Below are 24,480 nucleotides of genomic sequence, written 5' to 3' on the forward strand. Positions count from 1 at the left end.
GTACCTGGCCTCAGCGCCATTGAACATCTTGCTCACGAAATAGACAACTTTCTCAACTTGATCTTTCTCTTGTACAAGCACATAGCTCGTCGCCTGATCTGTAACAAATAAATACAGATATAAGGGAAAGATAGCCATTAGGTTTATCAATATGGGCGCTGACACCAAGGAAGTCTTTAAGTTAGAGAATATTTCCTTGCAATCACCTGCCCATTCGAACTTATTCTTCTTTTTCAAAGTGACAAATAAATGGAATGTCTTATCACCTGTACAAGAAAGGAAAAGGGCTAGGGTGCGTAAGCGCCCTGTTAGTTGTTGAACTTCTTTAATATTGGATGGGTTTATCATGTTGATGATGGATAGACACTTGTCTCGATTTGCCTATATCCCTTTCTAAGTTATCATAAATACCCTGAGCTTACTTATTTCTACTCCAAAAGAGCAATTGGTATAGTTTAGGTGCATGTTATTAGGGGTGTTCGCGGTGCAGTTTGGGCGGCTTTGACGTAAAAAATCATCTGAACCGCAAGAGGAAAAAGTGTGTGGTTTGGTTTGGTTCAGTTGGATTTTAGAAATAAAACCGAACCAAACCATACCAATGCGATTTGGATTGGTTCGGTTTTTTTTACAAAAATTTATTGAGCCATACAAACACATATTGATGACAACGTAACTTTGTATTTTGTCATTTATGCGTTAGCAAATAACAACAAAATTCATCATCATATTTGGATAACAATTTTTCATTTAATATACAAAAATAATATTAGATAAAAGTGGAATAAAAAACATAAAATAGTAGCATAAAATAATATAAAAAACATTATAATGAAATAGAAAAAAATAGGAGATGAAATATTGGAGAAAATGAAAAAGAAAGAGCAGAAGAGATGCGATTAGATAAGAAGAGGAACATTAAAAACGTAATTGAAAGAGAGAACAGTAGAATAAAAATAATAAGATGAAAAAGAAAAAACTTAAGAGATGAAAGACTAGAAAAGAATATGTGATATGTATTTGGAAAAGAAGATGAGAAGAATGTGCAATACCACTAGGAGAGATTTGAGAAGACTTAAATTGAAACCTTAAGTGTGAGGAAGAGAAAATCATTCACAATCGTAAGGTTAAGGCATAATAGGTTTGAGTTTGGGTTGGATATAAGTTAATTGAAGTTTGGGGTTAGTAACATAGTGCAGTTTGGTTCGGTTTGGTTGAGTTTGTAAAATACAAACCACAAACCGAACTGAACCACGCGGTTTGTTAAAAAACAACCCAAACACATCCGAACCAAATTCTATTTTTTGCAGTTTCGGTTTGGTTTGGTTCAGTTTTGCAGGTTTCTATTTGGCCGATTTGGTTTTGAACACCTCTACATGTTATACCTCCTAACTAACTCCAGCTATCCTCCATATATGCAACGTGGATTTTTCCTTCTGGCGTCTTTACGATCATATCAATAATGTAGACTTCCAAGTTTTGTTCTATCTGCTTTGAAAATAAAGCATCCATAAGCCTCTAGTGGGTGGCACCTGCATTTTTCATTCTAAAAGGCATGACATTGTAGTAGTAATTGCCATTATTAGACATGAATGTTATCTCGGGAGGGTCCACATGATCCATTTGAATCTAATTGTATCCAAAATAGGCGTCCATGTAGCTCAAGGTTGTGTAGCTTGAGGACCCATCTATCAGGTCGTCTATATTGGGTAGTGGATATGGATTTTTAGGGCATGTGGCATCAAAGTTAGTGAAGTCGACGCACAGGCGTAATTTGTTTAATGACTTTCGCATTAAGATTATGTTAACCAGCCAATATGTGTACTTAACCTTAGTTATAAAGTCGGAGCTTTTCAAGTTCTGAACCTTTTTAACAATGGATGTCTTTATTTCCTCGCCCACCTTGCGTTTCTTTTAAGAAACCGACTTCAATGTGGAGTCAATAGCGAGGCGATCGCATACCACTTTGGTATCTATCCTTAGCGTGTCAAAGGATGCTCAGGAGAATAGGTATATATTCTTTTTCAATATGGTGATCGACTTTTCCTTATCACCATCAGACAGAGAGGTGCCTAGTTTGGTGACTTAATGATCCAATGGTCCAATCTAGACCTCTTTTAGGTCTTATGAAAGAGTGTACATTTTGTTCTTCCACTCCAATATGGGATCGCAACTTACAACATCTATTTCCTCTGTGCTTAGTTATGGGGTGGTGAGTGCACCATTCTGCTCCCTACTCATTTCCAAATTGTTTTGGTAACATTCTTATGAGATCTCTTCGTCCCCCTAAACCACTCTAACTAGCATATTGAGTAGCGGATACTTCGTGCTCAAATGGAGGATTGACAAGACCGCCCCTAATAAGTTAAGGATGGACCTCCCTAGGATGGTGTTGTATGGGGGCAAGGCGTCTACTACAAGATATTTCGCCTCGATTGTCTTAGTACTCACCTCTAAATCGAACATTGTTTCAAGTGTTATGTGACATTTCACCAGCACATGATCGTCCGAAAGACCAACTAAGGAGCCATGGAGCGTTCGTATGTCATTTAGGTCAAGACGGAACCCTCAAAGGCACTTCAAAACTGGACAGTTGTTGAGCTTCAAGGTTTAATTAGAACCTACTTTATATCCTAATTGCCATACTATATCATGATGACTATGGTGTGGAGGGAAGATGTCAATGGTGTATTTGCTGGAAAATGTGATTTTGAACTTCGACTTCTTTAAGCTTATTTCAGGATTCGCAAGTACAATGCTTGCTGCCAAGATCTTCACAGCATATTTCTGGCAAGAAGAATTGGATTTTCCGCAACCGATAAAACCTCTTACAATGGAGTTGATGACGATATATGAGCTTTGTATCGTTATCCTCATGTAGAAGGTGGCTAATGTGACTGATAAGTAGTGATGATTGTGGCTCAAGATAGTTTTATCGGACCCCATGATGGCCGCTAGTTGTTGTTTGTATAAGATCAAGCTCATGCGATGATGGTGAGAAGCTTTACGGCTTCTGAGTGAATTGGATGTCTCCCCCAACTGGCTTGCCTTGCCCTCTTTTAATTTACCTTCTTTGGGGCAAAACGAAATTATCTCAACAAAAAAATTCAAATAGGTCAATTTCAAACTTCCATTAGATACTAAAAAGCATGAATATTTATGTAAATTTGTATTAATGAAAATTTGAGTTATCTTTCATCACAAGGTTACTTTCTAATTGGAAAGACAATGTATGAAAAATACAACAAAAACAAATCTACTTTTCAAGATAACATTTGCTGAGACTTTTTGCAGTATGCAATTGCTCCTTGGATTGAATTCTCTATCTCAGAACTTGTACTGCTGCATCTTTTGAGAAGCTGGGGAGTTTTATGACATCCATACAGTTTGTTTGAAACTGAAAATGACGACGAACTCGATGATGATTTGTTTCCTGAAAGAAGTTTGATTCCAACTGAAAATGACCTTCTGTGATGATTACTTCCATCCTCACTGCCCTTTTCTTTGAATTCTCTCATAACAGAAATTGAAGACTGATATCTATGCCTCTGAATTTGGCCATATGGATTTTTATTTGCTCCTTGAACATGCTTATTTATAATTTCCCTTGCTTTTGAAACAGAACCTTCATCAGCAACTTTTGTTGATGATGTTACATAGTTCTCATATGAACAGCCAGATTTTCCAAACAAAGACTTAAGATAAGCTCTTGAAGCCTTCAACTTTGAACCTAAAGAAGACTGTTTCAGTTTCTTAGTCCACGACTTCTTCTGGCTTTCGATAACGAATCCGCTTATATCTGTTGGTTGGTAGCCGAGGCTATAATACTCTTCTGCGTTTAGTTCTCGACTAACTTGACAAGAATCCGACGGTGAGATATTGCAAGACTCAAATGGCGTACCGGTAACTGGTGTTGTAAAAGCAGTAGTTGCTAATGGTGTGCTATAGAACTCTTCAAAGATGTATTTTTCTTCTTCAAAAGTTTTGTGAGGGTTTTGAAGAAGTTTTTCGACCATTTGCAACCGAGGCGGGAGATGAAGAGGGAGAAGTTTTCCTTTGTAGAAAAGCTCGTCAGCCGGAGAAGTTGTCGGCTCCTTCTCTTGAACAACAGAGGACATTTGGAACTCAAATTCTCTAGATTTTTCAGAATGATGATTGAAGAAGTTGGAATATGAACTAACTTCCATGTCAATGTAATCATCATCTGAAGGGTCACATGCTAAGAATGTTTCTGAAGCTGCCATTTTAGTCTTTTTCAAGTATTTTGAGAATTCTAACTATGGTAGCTGAGCTTTTATTATGGAAAAATGAAAGCTTATTCAAATTTTAATGCTTTTAAAAAGTAGTAATAGTATACTAGACTTAGTGGTATTCTAATTTTATTGATATTTAATTTCTTATCTTTTCATTATTGAAGGAGTTTGTCTGCACTGCAAGCATCCAAATGTAAAATTAAAACCTGATTGATTTTCTTGTGGGGGGAAGCACTGACCCACAGGACATTGGCATTGCTAATTTTACAATATTTTGTATGACATGCAATTCTGCATTCACTAAAGTCATCATTATAGTATGGTTCAATGCATCAAAAATAATATTATCAGAAAAAAGGGAAATATCAGTTGGCTGCATTTGATGATTAAATAATAATCATAGAGCTAATCAACTTCCAAGGATTACATACTTTCCACTTTTTACTGAATTTCTGGTTTTGTTGTAACATACTTTAGTGAAACTAGCACACGAGTAAGGTAATATAAGGACCTGCTAATGCCTTTTTATGTAGACAGAAACAAAACATGGGATTCTTTTTCATGTTTTTTCTAATTATTCTGTCTGTGTTTATTGCTGCTAACTTATTTGGTTTTCTGTTTAACAGTACTATTTTATATATTTTAAGTCCTATTGTAAGTGAATAAAGTATAGTAAATGAACACACTGAATAAATTGACTTGAGGAATGTCCCGACAAATAATGGTGGAGGGAGTGGAATGAGGCCGGAATGCCTGCAAAGCTCAAGACTTAGGTATGTTATTAGTATTTTTTTAACACATTCCTACCTACTATGGGATTTACCACTTCTTTTCTTTTTTTCAAAGGGAAGCAACAGGGTCCTATCTTTTGCTTCTTTTTCTCCCAATATGTATTGTTTGTTTGAGATGAGTTCGCACACATTCTGAAAAATCATGAGCAACTGTTTAGTGCTTACTGGTTCATTATTTTTTGGTTATCGACCCTAGTTATGGTACTACTACTTTTGATCCCGGTCAGAACTACTTGAAATTGCATATTCCCTTTGCATCATAAATAACATTCATCTATTCATTCACCAAGCTTAAAATTTACAGCTATGCTAAACATTTCAAATCATTTGATATTCCGCCTACGGGTTACAAATTAGGTGTTTTACAGATAAATTAATAAATTACGATCATTAATCTTTACAAATTCAGAGGCCGTCTGATCTTGCAAACTTCATCGATGGCCGATCTATAGTTTACAAATTTATATGATACTTGCACTTGCTTCATTATAAAATTACAGCAGCAAGCATTAATGTCTAAGAAAAGAGATGGAAGTAATCACTTGGTGCTACCAGATGTAAATTCTCTTTCAAGCTCATCGAATTCCCAATCATTAATTTCCTCCGTTGAGTAATCTTGAGTAGTACTAACCTTTCCAAACTCAGATTCCAGCTGGGCTAATTCAGCTTCATGGTCCAATACCTGATCTGATTTAACTGAAGGGGATTTTGGTTGTTCATCTGTTTCTGTCTTTGAAAACTCAGTACCTTGAACTGAAGCAGAAGGTGAAGGAGTACCATCTGATTTTTTCTCAGATGGCAATGTTTCGGTCTTTACAGGTGGGCTCTCTATTTCAAGAATTGGTCTCTCTATAGACTCAAATTTAATTCGTAACTTTTCAATGGCATCAAAAAGGTCTTTGACTTTCTCTTCATCTTTCCTGTATTGTGAACCCGATAAGTGAAGGTAAACGGATATATTGTAGTGTATAAGAAGAGAAGCGACAATAATTAGCGAAGAAAACCAACAAAGTTACTTAGAAAGAAAATCCAAAACCTGGTAATATTCCCCTGTTGAGCATAAAACTGTTGTTTCATGTTATCCACTACACTGAAAGTGGTAATAATCTGAAAGAAGAAAACATTGACAATCATGGACAACGAAGCATATAGTGTGTAACAGATATTAAGGGTTGGGTATGCTAAGTAAACAGCACAACATTAAAAAAAAATAGTATAAAAAAACACACAACTACAAAAGAATTTACAATATTGTTAGGACAGTGTACTATGAATTGTAGCCACCGAGCTGAAAAAAATATTCAAGAATTGTTAGCTCAGTCAGTGGTAAGAGGTTATATTTCTAGCCTTGTAGGTCAAAACTTAAATCTCATCTGGAATAGTTGTAAAATAGTCATTATTGTCATCGATATTAATAATAATTCCCCTTCTCCAATTTAATTTTAAAAAAAAAAAAAGAGTTGAAAAAAATTTTTAAAAAAAAAATCCAGGATAAAGATGCATTTTCTCTGCTAGGGAGGATATAATATGAAAAGGTACAGATGAACATGCCAGCAATTCAAAATCACTCGAAGTTGCATATTACCTTGGCTTCATAGGTCAAATATTCCTCCTCGAGATTTCTCCTTGGACTTAATAATTTTGACTCCTCAGTATCTGCACTGGGCGTCATTTCTAACCTGTCCCCTCGAGAAAAATTAAGGAAATAGATAGATAAATACATGACAACACATGCATAGGCTTTAAAATAAAGTGTAATATTTGTGCGCAAATTAGAGTACAGACAATTTGAAATCTTTTTTTTTTTTAAATCTATTTTTTTTTTGTGTATGAAGGCATCTATACATATATAAATATGCATAAATGCATATTTATATTTAAATAGTAAAAAAAATTTCACAGTCAAAGAAATTGCCAGCTAAACAAGTGCCCATGTAAGACAAAATTTAATAAAAAATAAATTACCTCTGACTCAAATTCTTGAGGTTCACAACAAATGTTTGGATATGGTTAATACAAGGCTCTAACTCTTTCTGCAGACAACAAAGTAGGTCATATTACATATGGGGAACAAATGACGAAACAGAAATGAGCCCTTTCCACCCATTGTCTGAATCTGTAAAGGAAATTAAGTACCTGGTAAGTAGTAAGAAGTTGAATGACCAAGTTCACAAAATAGTCCTCATGTCTCTCCAATTCATCACTTCACAAACAAAAGCATTAGTGAATAATAATAAAATAAAGAATAGTGGGATAGGTATCTAAGGACTTGGCAAACCCTCCCTTAAAAAGCTAGATATCCAGGGGAAGAACCAAGACACCTAAATACATCACCGAGCATTCCATACTACTCAATGCGGGACTTGGGCACCCCCATAATGCTTAAGTCTCGATCACAACGGAATAATGATTATTCCAGATCTCTGGTTGACAGATACTTTGGTAGAGACTGAGTATATGTGGTTGTAATAACTTGACTGTGGCTATCACTTACATATCGAAAGTATATGTGACTAATACTGAGTATATAGGAGACAGCTAGATGAGAGGAAAACAGTCTTGGGGTCATTGGAAATGGAACTAAAAGATATCATAGCCTTTCCAACACCCTGAGAGCTTAAACTCTTTCAACAGTCTTGTTACTTCAGCACAAGTAACAGTATAAGATCGATGCTTTTCTTATTATACTAGTAAACCTCACTGTATAATAAGAATAGAGTATATTCACTCAAAAAACACTCCTCTTATAGATAGTAAAACAGTCAGTAATTAAGTTCAGCATGTGAAGTTACATACTTGACCTGCTTCTCATGGATTTCTGTATTTGACTGCTGGAGAACCCAGGTATCTTCCAGAAAGTTAATCCAGGTTTTGATGACATCTGATTCAACCCGACATGAGCTAATTGATTTTGTAAGTTCATCTTCCTGTCGATCAAGCTCAAATCAAAATTTCAAACTTGATGGTGAAAATAAAACTGTATTAAATGACATTGATTTAACATGATACTCGGCCAAGAAAAAGAGAATTTCGAACCTTTATCTTCAGGTGTTCAACTATCTGATTGTTTGCTTCCTCGAACTGCTCCCTCTCTTCCCTCGCATTCCATAAACGTGCTTGAGCAGCAGCCAAAGAAGTATTAACCTACAACACAATACCAATTTTAGTTATTATTAAATTACTTACGAAACTTTGATTCACTAAAAGTGACAAAACATTATGATTTGCTGTTTTATCCACCGTGTTTTCCACCAAACACAGTAGATAACAACTTTTTGGTTTCTCTTAGAACAAGACATGTCAGCAGTCGTGTATTGGGGGGATTCATTAAATTCTCGTAAAAAATGGTTTCACAAAGAGTTACCCATAGACAAAGAGTTACCCAACAACTTCTACTATCAAAACAAGAGTCATAATACAATGTAAAATTGGCACGTAGAGTGGAGATGTAAAATATATCACATAAAAGATTCTAATGGTTTCAAGAGTAAATCACCAATTTGTCCCTTAAAATTGTAGAGGTCGAATATTACACCCCTAAAATTTGTGAATAGGTAAAAAAGAACCTGATTTTGAATTATGTCAAGCAACTTGGTCATTATGCTAATTTAAATATAATTTAGTGTCAAATTAGTCTCTGAGTTATATCACTTGCTAGCAAACTAGTACCTGAATTATATCACTTTACTAGCAAATTAATCCCTGAATTAGATCACTTAATGTTAAACTAGTCCTTACAAGTTACAAGTTAACATAAGGACCAAATTGTCTCTCATCTCATCAAATTTGGGATCTTTTATGCCTATTCACAAAGTTCAAGGGTGTAAATGCATGGCCTCTACAATTTCAGGGGGCAAATTGGGGATTTACTCTTGTTTAAACTATTGATAAACATCGCACACATGTAAAGAGAAGGAAAAAAACAGTGAAACGGAATCATAGGTGAGAGGCAATTAGTTCAGCTGAAATTATTTAAAAGAAAAACATGTTTCCATAAACAGTAAAACAGAATCATAGATGAGAAGCAACTAGTTCAACTGAAAGTATTTAAAAGAAAAACATGTTTAGCTCCATAAACAGTGAACAGAATCATAGATGAGATGAGAAGCAATTAGTTTAGCTGAAATTATTTAAAAGAAAAACATGTTTAGCTCCATAAGGGTGGATGAAAATACTGAAGGGTTAGAGGTTAGTTGATCTGTAGATAAAATTTTGCTCAACTTGCAGAAAAGCACTAAAAAAAGTACCAATATATTACAACCTGATTTTTTTCCTAAAAATAGTATAATAGAAAGCCCACAGTTTCAACATAAAGAATATGGCAGGTACCTTTTTCAATTCAGTTTCTAGATCTTCTTTTTTCTGTTGGAGTTCAGATATCTCAGCTGTCAGTTCCTGAAAACAAAAGGGAAGAAGAAAAGAAAAGTCAAGTGTCCCTCTAGAACAGATGGAAGATCTTGTATTCAATATTCATACACTAGATGTTTATGCTTTGCCACAAAACATAAACCCAACCCCAGCCCCCAAAAATATGAACCAATTAGAAGCGATAAGGTATCAATCTTGCAAAGCAATTTCACCACCTTATATTATATAATTGTATATAAAAGGAGGAATACAAGAAAAAAACCCTCAGAATGATGGGTGTACTGTGAACACATTTGGGAAAAAGGCTTCTCGCATAGACGATAAAGCAAAACATATGTAGAAATAATAAAGGAAAAGTTACATTTCACGGCACTTCACTCAACAAACAAACAAGAATACCCTCCATCGATTAAACACTCATACTATCCATACAATATTTATTACTGTTGAAGTGATGGATAAAAGATAAATATTGATGGTTTTGAATCATATAAGTAGTGTTACTAAGCCCGGACCGATCATCAATTTGGTTTACAGCTGGGGTACTGGGTCAACGGTTGAAGAGTGCTTCACTACTTGAACCACTCGAACCGGTCTATATTCAATTTATAGTTTTACTCAACATATGTATTTATGTGCGCTTAATATTACTCATTAATGGTGCTTGGTGTGTTTGTAATGTCACTAGATATCTTTTTTATCATGGGTTTGAATGCTATAGTATACTACCTCCGTCTCAAAATAAATGTCGTTTAAGGTTGTTACACACAGATTAAGAAAAGTAATGATTGAGTCAATAAAGATAACATTTTTACAAAATTACCCTTAATTACTATTGGTTGTTATATATTGTCATGACTTGAAAAGCGTGTAGATAAGGGGTAAATTTGGTAAAAGTTAGTTAATGTTGCATTGGGAAAGTAAAGAGACTATTATTTTGAGACAACTTTTTATGGCTAAAAAGACACTTATTTTGGGACAGAGGGAGTATTTTTCACACTTATTGCTATTTGTTTAGATCCTGCCGCCTACATGCTACAGCAAATAGTGCCTTGAGTGACAACCATCTCCTTTTGTTTTTTTTTTCCTCAAATTTCTTTATTAGTTATTATTATATTAATATGTTACTTTATAAAGACCCAAACCCAATACCATGACTTGTCAACAAAAAAAAAAAACACTAATCTCTTTCATTTGATATTCTATCCTCTCATATTTGATATTCTACAGCCACTGTTTTCTTTTGTCCTGCTGCGTTTTTTGACCATTCATTTTTTCTACCATGGCTCTTCATCTCTTTTGGCAGCTTCTCCCCCCATCTTCTCCAATTTTTTTTAAACTTGTCTTGTTCAAGATGTCTTGAGTCACCAAATTTTTCAAAAACCGAATGAGTTCTATCAGTTTGTTGTTTCAAGTTAAATGCATCTCTAGTCTGATGAGACGCACAGATCGCCGTAACATTGGTACAAGATAAATTAAAATGCGCCAGCATGATATCAAGTTATAATATGATATTTCCTATATTCTAACAATAACATTGACATTTTAGACAAGCATAGCAAATAACAGCCTAGCCATGTAAATCGTCAATCTTATTTGAAATATAACACATCTGTGATAGACTAGCGATAATTGACACAGTAAATGTAATGCTGGTTTGCTGAACACATTACCTTCTCCTTTTCACTAGTTTCACCACTTTTAGTCACACGAACTTTTAATGCCTCCTCTTTTTGTTGTCTGTCAAAGTTTTGAGATGGAGAAGATATGATTTAGTGTTTGGCATCTGAAGCTAATTATATAAACCGAGCAAAGTACTAGAAGCATAAGCAGAAGATAGAATATTCTTCACTTTTTATTTTTTAAACTTTTGGCATTTAGTACAGCTCTCAAAAATATGGCCTTTAGCCAACTTTATCCTTTACTCATCTAAAGCTATTGGACTTGTGTTTCTGTTTTCAAACTTTGAGTAGCTGGTTTATTTATTTTAAGCATTATTTCATCGACTACTAATGATATAACCTTTGGTCTCTCACTAGTTATCATTGATTTCATTTTCATCTAATGACTCAAGAACATTCTAACAAAGGAAAGATAGAGCTAGGTGTTTTACACTCTTACATTAATAACGAGAGATTAAAAAGTATAATAGTGATGAAATGTCTAACAGAGTTATGAGTGATGCCACTAACATTACAATATTTAAAGGTGAGTGCATACTTTACTCGCATTTGGGCCAAGTTTTAAATAAAAGTAACTCGTTCATAAAAAAAACTGAAGAAATAAGAAGTTTCAAAGCCAAAATGCAATGCTTTCAACAAATACTGTTTCTAAAAATGAATTCAGATAACAGAGTTAAGAGAGAAAACTATAAACGAAAATCTCATAGTCTTAACAGTGTACCTGTTGTCAGATATACGCTTTTCAGCTTTTGCAGCAGAGTTAACAAGAGACTCCGTTAAGACTTTCAGCTTGTCAACCTACTTATAAACATGACAGTTGTGTTATAAATAGAAAATAATATAAAGATACTACTTAACTAGATTCAGTTACAAAAAATTCCATTGGAAAATATAAACAAAACATAACATTCCCATGAGTCTGACAATATCACCAAAATAAAATAACCCCTATTGCACGTTCTGCTTACAATAGTTGAGATATGTAGTCAAGGGATTATCAGTGGACCCCCTCCTTAAGGCACATGGTATTTTCGTTGTTCTGTGGTTTGCGTCCTTCTTGGGAGCAAAATATGGAGGGAATGATTAGAATGAAATTAAAAAATATAGGCAAATTCTGCCCTGTTTGGATGCTCGGTGATAACAAGCTAGTAAGGTTGACGACTTTTTTTGACGGGAAAACTGACAGCTAGAGAAGGGTAGTTGTGAAAATTATAAATAGTACAAATATCTTTTCATTATATTTTAGTTTCCATCTTTGAGAGATTCAATTTTTATGATACTAAACCCGAGGTAAACCATTCTTTTTTAGATTCATTTCAACCCTTCCTATAATTAAGTTTTCATACAAGATAGTACAACTTGCACATCTTGTTTTTCTTTCTCCTACCCTTCCAAAAGAAACCCCCACAGAAAGAAAACAATTGTACCTTTTGGGCATGAACCTCAGGAGAATCTCCATTGCTTATATTTTTCTTCTTCAGCAACAATCCTTCCAGTTTGGAGCAAATTCTAATCTGTCCTAGTGCAACTCTTAAAGCCTGTAAAATGGTTGGCTGGTTACACTCCTTTTTTAATTTAAGAACATGGAATGGGATATATAAATAAAATAACTAAATATAGACATGTATATTAAACGAGTCAGAGGCAGAAGCATATTGAATGGTTTTGGAGATTCTTTTTCTATCTTCTGAAAACAAGCTTATTTTCAGGTTATCAAGAACTTCAATATTTCCTACAATTTTTTAAACACTTCCTTCCTTTACTTAAAAAGAGCTTTGCTTTTAACAGCACAAGAAAAAGGCACACAATCAAACGGGACAAACCGTGATAATTTTAAAATGTCATTCCAGAGCTTATTGTTGAGAGGTTAACCCACATAAGTTTGCAAACAATCTAATTCCAATTACATACACTAATATCCAATCACATCAATTATTATATTAGTCGCATTGTAAAAATTCATTACTGACAAAACAAACAGCTACCAGAAGGAAGTTATGACAGAAGCACACCTCTAGGGTTGCTTGCCTTTCCTCAGCAGCATTATAATCATCTTTGTTTACAAGCCCCTGTGAAGTTGTTATCTCAATGAGACTCTTTCTAAAACTAGAGGCTTCAGCATCTATTCTGCAGTCAGAAAGAAAATCAAGATCTAAAGTGAACTAGATTGTAAACCATTTTTCCCATTTTAAATTTTAGTAGTAACCATGGATCCGATTGGCAAAACTCAGAATTACTATCCAACAAAAAGAGGGTGTGATAGCAAAGCAACCCTTCCCTTACCTTATGAACTTATACCAGCTGAGGTATAACAATATGAGAGGTGGGTCAAACCACCTCACCCCCACAATGCCACATCCGCCATCCAAAAAAGTATCATGTCTAACTAAGCAATAGAGTCAATATTTATTCATACTAAGTATGATCTTTTTCAGGAAAGCATGACAATCTTACTAGTTTTAACATTTATCCTTAACATGCTTTCAATTTATATATGACAAGGTGGATAAATTTTAACAATGTAAATCTTTTGTATGAATGTATTTAGAAGTATTCACAATGTAGATTGGATTCGAGTTTTCATCCCTAAAACTTTAGGACAAGTGAGGATGGACTAAGTATTATCTTGGAGGGTGCAAGGCGGGGTTGAGCACACGGGTCCCCAGTTCAGTGATGGGCTTGAGCCCAACAGCTCAGAGGAGCACAAGCGATAATAAAAACTTAAAATTTAATCTGTTAAGTTTTATGACAAATAAAAAATATTAACTGTTGCTAGTTGAATTGAATAAAAAACTAAATACTTGTATCTGTATGAGTTTCCTACATGAATGATGACAGTAGGGAATATGGAGTTTAGCATTGATATGTGGAAAGATTAGACAACTTCATGGGATAGCATTGGGTTCACTTTACTCTCAGTTTTCTATATCAGTTGATATGGCATCATCCACCTTCTCTGTAATCATCTTTTCTCTAATAAATTTCTTGTTATCCAAGAATTTAAATTAATTCTTAGAACACTCTTTACTTTGATATTAGGAAAATGACATTTAAAGCCCCTGTTTCATACTGACCTTGCATGATCGGAATTGATTTTCAACCCAGTGATGGCGCGTTGCGCAAACTGAAGCAATTCCTCACGCTTCACCTGAAAAACAAGGTAAACATATAAGAACTTATTATATGCATGAATGAACATACAAAACCCCACAGCTATATACCTAAAAAATTTCAGTACAGCTAGTTTTATAATGGATGCAGATTTTCAGCACACCCACTATCATGTACATATACTTTTTTGAACAAAGTTTCTAGATAACTTATTTTTTGGTCTTAATAATAGTCTTTCATACAGCATTAAGTTAGCTTACACATTTTAGATATTTTCTAAGCTTAAAACTCACAAGTTAGCTGAAGAAAATACAACTCTAGGAACTAAAAATGTGTACTTTAAAAATTGAACCATAAATGTGAATGAAAATATTGACTACCAAGGCATCAAAGTTCAACCTCCTCCAAAGATTTTATGAAGTCAGTTTAACTCAAAAAATACAACTAATCAAAGGAGGAGAAAACATAGGAAGCATTTAGTGCTTAATATTAATGTAACTATTGAAAGATGTGAGGCCACAATCATCATTACCAATACTTCATCTTGGTAGCTTGAAAAAGCTGTTGCCAAATCTTGTAAGCTGCTTACTATGGCATTATGAACTTCTATTCCCCCAGTAAGACAAAGCCTGTATGAATGAAGTGGTAGAAAAATGATTTGGACATATCTTTGGCACAACTGAAATATTAAAAACTTCTCATAAGGATGCAGATGAAACTAAAATTCCAATGATGAAGACAATATTTTCAAAAGCCACAATTATAAAACACCAACCATATAATTCATACACAAAAATATAGAGATTTTAAATACAAGAAGAGCCTCAAGTCCCAAATGTCGCATGCATAAAATCCAGGAGTCATGCCAATACCACATGTTGTCAATTGCGAATCATCATGAGATCTTTGAAAAAATTATAAAACTAGTAAACTCACCCAAACATCTCCAGGAGAAGGGAAACCTCTTCCTCGTTTGGAGCTTCAATAATCTGAGGAATAGAAAAAAGTTAACCCTGCGGTTAACCTCCATTATCAGCGATTATAAGAAAAGTATACTAATCCATAATGATCTTCTTTTACCATTATGAGGATACTACCGTAACACAACGCTGCAATAACTTTGTATCAAAGAAAAATAAAGGAACAAAAAGATAAAACCAACTTAATCTAAATACCACTGATGGAATATAAACAAAAAAAGTTATTAACTACTCTTATGAAAATATAAAGAGATTGAATCAATTTTTCGACTAAATTTATTTACTGGACATACCTACGAAAATTATATACTAACTTCACCCACCTCCCACACAATCAATTTTTGCTAGGATTTCTTGAAGTACTATGGTAGAGATAGGTATACATGTTAAAAAGGGAAAAAAATATGCCATTTGGTTTGTCTTATATTAAGTGAATTTGAAAGATAGAACAGAACTGAATATAAACTTAAAAAATCGGTACAACTTGATTCCTCTGGGAGGGAAGAATTAAGGAAAATAAACACCACCCATATACACTAGGAATCATAAGCTTAGAATGAATCATAAGCTTACATACCAATATACAATAGGAAATTCAGCTTTCAGTATAACTGTACATAATAAATAATTAACATCACTGAAACATACCATTGATAGTGTTATACCCTCCAGTGCCTGACTTTGAAGAAAGACATCGCGAAAATTTAGAGGTTCTCCTCCAACATCAGAATCATAGTAAAGAATCTGAAAAAAAACCGGTAGAATATAAAAACAAAAATCTAATTAAAATGGATGTCATTGCATTCACGATTTAAGGACTGTGTTAACAAAATAGAATTTTATGTTTCAGCTATATGCAGTGATACACATAATATTTTGAAATTGTGTTAAATGAACATCAAATCAGACACTGTATGTGACACCGTATATATTTATTTCTACTTCTCTTACTTTGTGCTGTATCTTCAACAACTTACACCCATTTCAAAATACGCATAAAAACAAAAGGACACCATGTTTGAAGCAGAAGACAAATACACAATAAACCAATTATCACCCAAAACAAAGAAAGACCATGCAGCATTTTGGCAAACAATAGTAATGGGAAAGCAGAGAAAGCATTTGTAATCTCTAGAATTAGAAAGCACGATAACAAATTCAATATATCATAATTTCAGTTAATCTCAAAAAAACCCTTGGTAAATTGAATACTCATAATTCCCTAAATTCAGTTACACCAATGCAATGAAAGTTTCTAACCAGAGAAGGTCTTTGTGGGTTCTCCTTTATTTCTTCAACGACAAGGTGCTGCTCTAGAGTCTTCTCTTTACCTTCAGCCAATGCTCCAGACAAATTCTCAATCTCTTTAAGGACAACAAGCCATCTTCTAAGCAACTGTACTCTCTCAGGTCCCCTATGTGAAATAGCAGCTTCTTCCAATCTTTTAACTGTCTGTGCAACACTTCTATAATTCCTAGCTGCCTGCAAGATGCCCCTATGGTAAATTTTCTATTCTAGTTCTTCTCATTTCAAAACACTCCATAAATATTATAACTACATAAACCAGAATTCAATTGAGTTCTCAAACAGTTGCAACGTGAGAAAACGTGCCGCAAATTATTGTAAATTTTTTTACCAGTAATTTTCAACTTCATTAATACAATCAGTATAATCAGAAATAGCATGTAAACGGACAACAAGTTGCGTCGGCGTCGGCCATTGGTTTCGGTGTATTTGACTACAGATACACTCTAAGCGGAAATTTTAGTTAAGATTATTGAGATAACGATTAGGTTTAAAATTTCAAGCAAATATGAATATGAAATTAGAAAAGTGGAATTAGGAATGGAGATTTTACAATGCGATCCTGAAGGATTTTGGCGCCCTCAGCAACAGCTTGACCGGCGTGTTGGACGACGGTGTCGGCGTATTTCTTAACGGTGTTGGTGAGATTGTTCTTGTTGCTGGCCTCGACGGCTTTGTTGACCGCAGATCTTAGCCAATTCGACATGTTTCGCTACAAAGGCTTTGTTGCGTTGTGAAATTGCGAACCGGAGATGGAAATGAAGCGTGCAACGGAATTAGGGTTTGAAGAAATGATGAGGATAACAGAGCGGTTTCGAAATTGAAATGTCAAAAAGGATGAAGAAGACGACGATGGGTTGTTTCGGTGAACGAAGATACGGTACGACGTCGTGTTTTCGTTTTTATTTTTTACTTTTTTTTTACGCAAAAAAATATTACTCAAATTAGAAAATTATTATTACAGCTATTTATTTTATTTTAATGAATTTAAATCCTTAATCCTTACTCCTATATCTTAGAAAAAATAATAAATAGATGAAAAATGAAATTCTCAAAACTTGTATATTAATTTCAATCACTTTAACATTTAGGGTGCGTTTGATTGCGGATTGAACAGTATAATTTTTTTATCCTATAACTTTTTGTCTCAAACACAAATTATCAAAAACTATCAAAATATCATATTTTATATATCAATAATAAATATTATATAAAAATATTATATTATTGTATTCAATATATAAATTTATCAAATAAAATAGATTAAAAGAGTTGTACAGTGCCTCAGTTACAATATAGTATAAAAAAATTATTTTGTACTGTTTTGTATTATCATTTATTGTTCTGTCAAATACTTATCATTTTGTTACAAATCAATATAGTACAACTTTTATTATTTGCTTACACGAAACTTTTAACTCTTAGACATTTTTCTCTTTTCTCTTTTCATTTACATTTGCTTTATTGGAACATTGTTAAAAGTTATTTTCTTCTTCTTTATTTTCTGAAGCAGCATTTATTTTTATCTTCTTCCTCCATTTTTTTTAACTAAGTTTTTTTAAATAAAGTTCCATACATTGAGAAAGGAAGATGTTACAAAAGAGATGGAACTAAGCCACCAACCCATCATGAAAGATTATATCAAACACTCATTCTCTAAATTTGAATTGGTATTCTCTTCTCGAATTTAAGTATGGTGATACTAAGGGATTGATTCAGGATCCCACTTAGATAGTGAATATGAGGAATTTGTCTATTTGGTGGCAAGATCTTAGAACCTGTTTGGGTGAATGGGGAAGGATCCCAACTAGTTTGGGAACAATATTTCCTGCACTAGGAAATGGCTCCAACATTAATTTTTGGAGGAACAATTGGTTAGAGGTGGAGTCTCTGAGTCCTCAATTCTCGTGTGTTTTTTATCATGTGCACGTGAATAGAATCAAGATTTAAAATGTTGGACATTGAAGCAACGAGGAATGATTATGGAACATTAACTTTGATCTAGCTCAACTTTCTAGTCCAACCGCAATTGAATGGGAGGATCTTCGCAATATCCTAGATTTTATCAAGCCTTCCCCTACTGAGTTAGATGTGTTTGTTTGGTGGCGTAATACATGTTCTTTCACTGTTAAATTCGTGTATCAAATGTTACAGTCTTTATCTCAAACACGTTCTCAAATTTTTCATGATCTAATCACTGCTTTAAGTATTCTTTAGAAATTCAATGTTCCTTCCAACATTCAAGTTTTTACTTAGAGACTCATCATCAATCGCCTCCAAACAAAAGATGAACTTGCAAAGCAGGGAATCATTTCAAGACCCCATAATCTAGTGTGCCCATTGTGTGTAAGCACGGAATAAACTTGTACTCATTTATTTTTCTTCTGTCCCATACCAGACCTAGTCTCGCTCAAGATTTCAAATTGGATTGGTGCTAGTAATATGCCTTCTTGTAATAGCACCCTTGATCACTTGTTCTTGCACGAAATAAATTTGAAGGGCGAAGTCAAAAAGAATTTTCAGTTATTGTTTTGGTTGACCATGGTTTTTCCAGTTTGGCTAATCCAAAATAATATTTTATTTAAGGGGGCATAAGAATGTCATGGATATAGTTGTTTTGGAAAAATCTCTCTCTCTCTCTCTCTCTCTCTCTCTCTCTCTCTCTCACACACACACACACACACACACACACAAATTGGTAGGTGTTAGATCTAAGAATATTATAGTCGGTGATAAGGTTCTTTGGTTCTTAGATCTGTTAGCTTGCATCCGTTAATTTGTTCGGATTTACTTTGCCTTTGTTCTCTCTTTGTATTAAGGGTTGAGTACCTCTTGTACTCTCATTAATATAATTTTTTCTTATAAAAAAATATATGTTTAACCTATTTTGTACATAATTCTTTCTAATTCTTAGAAGAACTAACTCCAAAATGGTTAGAGAGATCAAAGGAAGACCTAGATTAGCAACAATAAAATCTGTAGAGAGTTCCCTTCTCTATAGATGTGAGAAGTAAATGTGTCTATTTGAAAACAAAATTGTACAAGTAGACACTTGTTTCTTACTTGCCAAGGCACTAAATAAAGCTTAGAGAAAGTTTGCACCACTATGTTGGAATCAGTTTGCACCAAATAACATTTTTTTGAATAATTTGTAGTGCAAACCTGCCACCAATCTTCTAATGTGTTTGGAGGGTTGGATAAGTTGGTTATAATGTAGAACCTGAGCCAAGTGTGTTTAGTGAAAGAGCATTCAAAAAATATATGTTTAGTTGTTTCTTCATCCTTGCTACTAAGACTGCACATTATGGCCAAATTGCCAACTTCTATACTTCTGTTTGTTTGCAAAGATTGCACATTATAACCAAATTTCACATCTATCATCTTTCATCTTCTCTGAACACTCAACTCCTCTCTCCAACACTATATCCAATTGTTCATCTTCAACCCATATTTTTTTGTGAAAATGGTAGAAACATATCAAGGTACCGACACCTTAAGCAAAGAAAAGAAGAGTGTATAGAAAGCAAAGAAATGTTTCAAGGAATATAAACTTGTAGTCAGTGTACTTGAATTTAAAATGAAGGGTGTTGTGATTTGAGGTATGGCTGGTGGTCAGACTGGAGGTCCTTCCCCATGAACAACCAAAAGAGGTTAAGAAGAAGAAACCGAAGAATTTCACTTATCACACTCCTTTAACTTAACATACACTTCGGCTTTATGTGACCCTTCTTGCCACACGAGAAGCAAGTTAGATTGAAGGTGATATTTCTTAACTTTTTTCTAAAATTTTGGAGATTGTCTTTTGTACCTTATGACTCCCTTGAAATTACAAACATGTAGTCTCATGTCTTCATCACTTTCATTTTGACTGTTTTCATCTTCCTGCAACATTTTGACTTGATCTTGATGTTGATTTTGGCTCTTAAAAGGAATTTTGATTTTGGCTCTTAAAAGGAATTTTCACTAGTCTTCTTGTTCTAAAAGGAATTTTCACTTGTCTTCTTGTTCAAGGATGTGTCACTACTACAAAAAGGATTTTTTTAGCCCGTTTAGAAAAAGGATATCATCACGGATGATGCTGAGAAAAAAGATATCATCACAGATGATGCACCATAGTAATAAGGTGTGTGATACAATGTTTGATTCCCAATAAGACAGATTTTTATAACGCCCAATTTATTTATTGGTTGCATGCATTTTCAACATAATAATGGAATTAAACAAAAGAATCTCGTGAACCAAACATATTTTATAAGTTATCATGAGTTTTTTTAGAACTAAGGCAATATTCGTGTTATTATTCTTTTCGCAAATCGCAATCTGTGATTTATACAGATACATGCATACTTAAGTCATGCTCAAGTGCAGCACACCACTCAACACTTACAATAGTGATCAACCCTTCATTCCAACTTCTCATGATCCTACCTACAGCAACAGCACCTTTCAGAAAAACTATCTGTACTATGTTCAGTGTACACTATGTTGCATTACAGTTTCTAAGTAAACTCATGAAGTGGTAATTTGAAGAGAAAACTCTTAACTGTTTCCTTTTCCAACACAAAAGGTTTCCAAGTTCAATCTCAAAGTGCGTAAATTCGATCAACCTCGGAATTAGAGAATTCAGAATGATGCCATGAGTTCGATCCACTTCTCCTAGCTTGTTGCTTCTCTTTCTTCCTCATTGATCTTGTTCTCTTCGACCTCACTACATAGTAAGTCATAGTGCCGAGAACTCCGGATATTATAACTCCTCCGACTACTGTGACCAGAATTGCAGCCCACCGGTTATTCCGACCCACGACTATGTACGACGAGGCAATAAATGCTACAGAGGTGCAAACAGACGCCAACCACATGAGCTTGTTAATCACTTCCACCACCCTTTTCTCTGCTTTTGTTTCACCTCTAACCAAGGTGATTTGAACCACCACAACAGCCAAAGAAGTGAAAAGCGCTATTGCGTTGAATATGAAGAAAATTTTAAATGAAGAATAGCCTGCTACCACTCCTGAACCGTCGTCGTTATCCCCGCCAGGTACGGTGAATATAGCAGCAAAAGCAACTGTAGCAAACAAGACGGCCACCACTGTCACTGAGTTTGTAGCATTGTTAATTCCTTCCCTGTGGAGTTTCCTTAGCTCTTTGGAAATATTATGAACATTTTTGTTCGTTCTTCTGGTTTGTTCCAGCTGAGTGTGAACATCTTTCTTAATTTGTGTAACGGTTTTCCTCAGTTCGTCCCTCGGTTGGTTGAGCTCGTTAGCTCTAAGTGCCCCGTACCGAGAAAGGACGTCCTTTATATCTGACGACTCTTCAGAGAGAGGAAGATTTTCAGCAATGTCCAGGGCTGTTTTGTGGTCTCGTGTTAATGCATTTACGTTGGTGTCTGGCAGGAGTAACAACTCATTCACTATCTGCGCAACAAATTGACAAACAATATTAGATTTTCAATTTGAGGAAGTCTATGACATGACATGCTTAAGAGTAACTTAATTTGTATTATTCCATCTAAATGCGTATGGTGTTTGTGATGACGTGCTACTGTTGACATACCTCGACTCGTTTTTTCCTAGTTGCCACATGTAATGCGGTGTTACCGAATTTGTCTGGGAGCATAACAATAGCGGCATCTGCTTCGAGAAGCAACTTCACCACGTCACAGCTCTGTCCTTTTACAGCCATATGCAAAGCAGTTTGCCCTTTCTTGTCAGTCCTTCGAGCCAACTGAGGGTCTTTACTAAGCAAAGCTTTCACGATTTCTATATGACCCGGACGAGCAGCTAAATGCAATGCATTCTTTCCATTAGATCTTGCTATTTCCAACAAGCTTCCATCCTTTGACAGAAGTTCATTCACCACTTCGACGTGCCCTCTCGTCGCGGCTGTTATAAGTGGAGTTGAATTGGATGGACCAATGGTTTTGCTTAAGCTTGGATCATAGTCTAGTAAAACCTGAACAATGGCTGCAAATGAAAATTCACAACAGATTATTACAACGAACCGAAAACAAAGTACTCACATTTCAATTAACATCAACAATCAAGAACATCATAACCAACAAATTGAAGCTATTCAAGGTCTAATAATTAGAACAAAAACAAGCCAGCCATTAATGTTTGGAAGCAACGCCGGAGTCAAAAGACTTGTCTACATAGCATTAACTCCACTAATGAAGAATAAAACACCGAACTAGCTTCATAACTTTCCTCTCGGAGCTTCCATTAAAAGCATCATGATTGATTTTCTTTATTCGATACCTTAAACAAGATAGATGACAAATCTACTCACATATACTTCTATTGTTAATCTAACTTATAATCAACCGTCAGAGTCCATTCGAATTGACTTATTTGAGCTTATCTACTAACATAAGCTCTAACTTAACTATTTGAGCGAACTTATGAAAACAACTTATGATTTGTTCCTAAGCTACTTCAACTTATTTCCACAATCTTTCCATTTTTAGCTTACACAAACAACTTACACATCAGCACTTAATTAAGTAGTTTATCCAAACATGACTTGCAAGATGTTCTAAAACAAGTACAAAACTCACTCAACATCAAAACTACTCAAAGTAACACAATCAAATTCGCGAAATTCAGCATCAATTCAGCATCAAATCAGCATCAAAACAAAGGAAGAAACTAAAAATCACCATGATGGCCTTGACTAGCAGCAATATGCAAGGGATCAAACCCAGATCGATTCTTCTTCGCAACGGTTTGAAGCGTCGAATGCTTCAACAACTCCTTAACAACATCAAGGTGACCCTTCTCAGCAGCAGTAAACAAAGCAGTTTCACCAAGTTCATTCTCCTCGTTAACAACCAAAGCTCGAACCTCTGCAATCTCGGCGTTAAGATCAACATCGTCCCCACTCAAATTTCCCATTATCTGAGAATCAATATCAAGAAGGATCTGCCTCACAGCACCAACATCACCCCTCTGAGCCGCCAGGTGAAGTTCGGTGTCGTTGTGACGGCCGGTCACTTGCTTCACGTACTTCTTCTTTCCGGCTTGGTCGATCCGTTTGCCGGAGTTTGATAGGACTAGAGCTGGAGCTGTTGCGGATGACGGAGATGGCGACGGGGATATTTCGGAAAGGGGGTTTTGTGTTGGAGTCATGGTTTCAGTTTGATTTTGTGATCCTCCTGCAATTAAAGTAAAAGGGTTGTCAAAAAATGTAAAATTTAAGGGTTACAGTGAAGAAAAAGTGATGGGTGTGTAGAGAGAGAAAGAAGATTAAGAAGAAGAAGAACCTGGTAAGTTGAAATTGGAGGGCATGAATATGATGGAAGAGAGTGTATGTATCTATCTATGTATCTAATTGTGAGGAAGAAAGAAAGTGAAGGAAGTAGAAAAGAGTCATAAGGGTTGGGTATGAAATGATGATTGATGATAAAAAGAGAATGATGAGTGGGAATAGGAAAGTGGTGGGAAAGAGGGAGGAGGCATTGAACATGGACAAAAAAAACATTTTGGATTTTTCTTTGCTATGTTTTTTTTTTCCTAGAGAATTATTCTATCAAAAGGAATTAATATTTATTTAAAGAATAAATTGTTATTGTAAGTTGCAAATGTAAGTGAGAACTATTAAAATTGAACTGTTAATTTTTTATGAGATTAATGGTAGTGCACTCATAGTCATTCAATAAAAATTCATCAATTAACCATGTCACACAATTAACTTAAAAATATCAGGATGACTTAGAATGATACATGATGATTGGTTGACAGTGTAAAACTATTTTACACTGTCAATGCATATTCTTTTTTCTCATTTTTTATTTAAAGAACAAATATAAATATAAAGAGTTTAAAGATAGTGCACTGTCAGTGTAAAACAGTTTTACACATACAACCAATCAAAATGCTTTAATTTGCCATGTAATTTTAGTTTTTTAAAATTAAAAATAAAATTTATTCTGATGCATGTCTCTCATTGGTTGACAGTGTAAAATACTTTACACTGTCAGTGCATTTCCTTT

General features: G+C 34.7%; 3 protein-coding genes across 3 annotated transcripts; all 3 read right to left on the reverse strand.

The window, feature by feature from the left end:
* Positions 1 to 3,260: 3,260 nt before the first annotated feature.
* On the reverse strand, positions 3,261 to 4,349 carry LOC131648521 (probable membrane-associated kinase regulator 4). Its single transcript, XM_058918272.1, has one exon. The coding sequence runs from the start codon at positions 4,239 to 4,241 to the stop codon at positions 3,261 to 3,263; it is 981 nt and encodes a 326-aa protein (XP_058774255.1). The 5' UTR covers positions 4,242 to 4,349.
* A 952-nt stretch (positions 4,350 to 5,301) lies between these two features.
* Positions 5,302 to 17,367, reverse strand: LOC131649053 (uncharacterized). Its single transcript, XM_058918800.1, has 18 exons — positions 17,041 to 17,367; positions 16,443 to 16,664; positions 15,831 to 15,926; positions 15,139 to 15,191; positions 14,735 to 14,831; positions 14,166 to 14,239; positions 13,104 to 13,218; positions 12,519 to 12,629; positions 11,813 to 11,889; positions 11,083 to 11,149; positions 9,371 to 9,436; positions 8,078 to 8,185; positions 7,838 to 7,968; positions 7,178 to 7,244; positions 7,007 to 7,074; positions 6,627 to 6,720; positions 6,078 to 6,148; positions 5,302 to 5,961 (listed from the first exon to the last, which is right to left on the reverse strand). Exons 1-18 carry the CDS (start codon positions 17,191 to 17,193, stop codon positions 5,580 to 5,582), a joined length of 2,052 nt encoding a protein of 683 aa, XP_058774783.1. The 5' UTR covers positions 17,194 to 17,367; the 3' UTR covers positions 5,302 to 5,579.
* A 3,408-nt stretch (positions 17,368 to 20,775) lies between these two features.
* Positions 20,776 to 23,957, reverse strand: LOC131649054 (ankyrin repeat-containing protein ITN1-like). The gene is made up of 4 exons (XM_058918801.1): positions 23,752 to 23,957; positions 23,149 to 23,643; positions 22,044 to 22,453; positions 20,776 to 21,904 (listed from the first exon to the last, which is right to left on the reverse strand). The coding sequence occupies exons 1-4, from the start codon at positions 23,774 to 23,776 to the stop codon at positions 21,071 to 21,073; spliced, it is 1,764 nt and encodes a 587-aa protein (XP_058774784.1). The 5' UTR covers positions 23,777 to 23,957; the 3' UTR covers positions 20,776 to 21,070.
* Between the last annotated feature and the right edge of the window lie 523 nt (positions 23,958 to 24,480).

Source organism: Vicia villosa, linkage group LG2, assembly GCF_029867415.1.
Source record: "Vicia villosa cultivar HV-30 ecotype Madison, WI linkage group LG2, Vvil1.0, whole genome shotgun sequence".
NCBI lineage: Eukaryota > Viridiplantae > Streptophyta > Magnoliopsida > Fabales > Fabaceae > Vicia > Vicia villosa.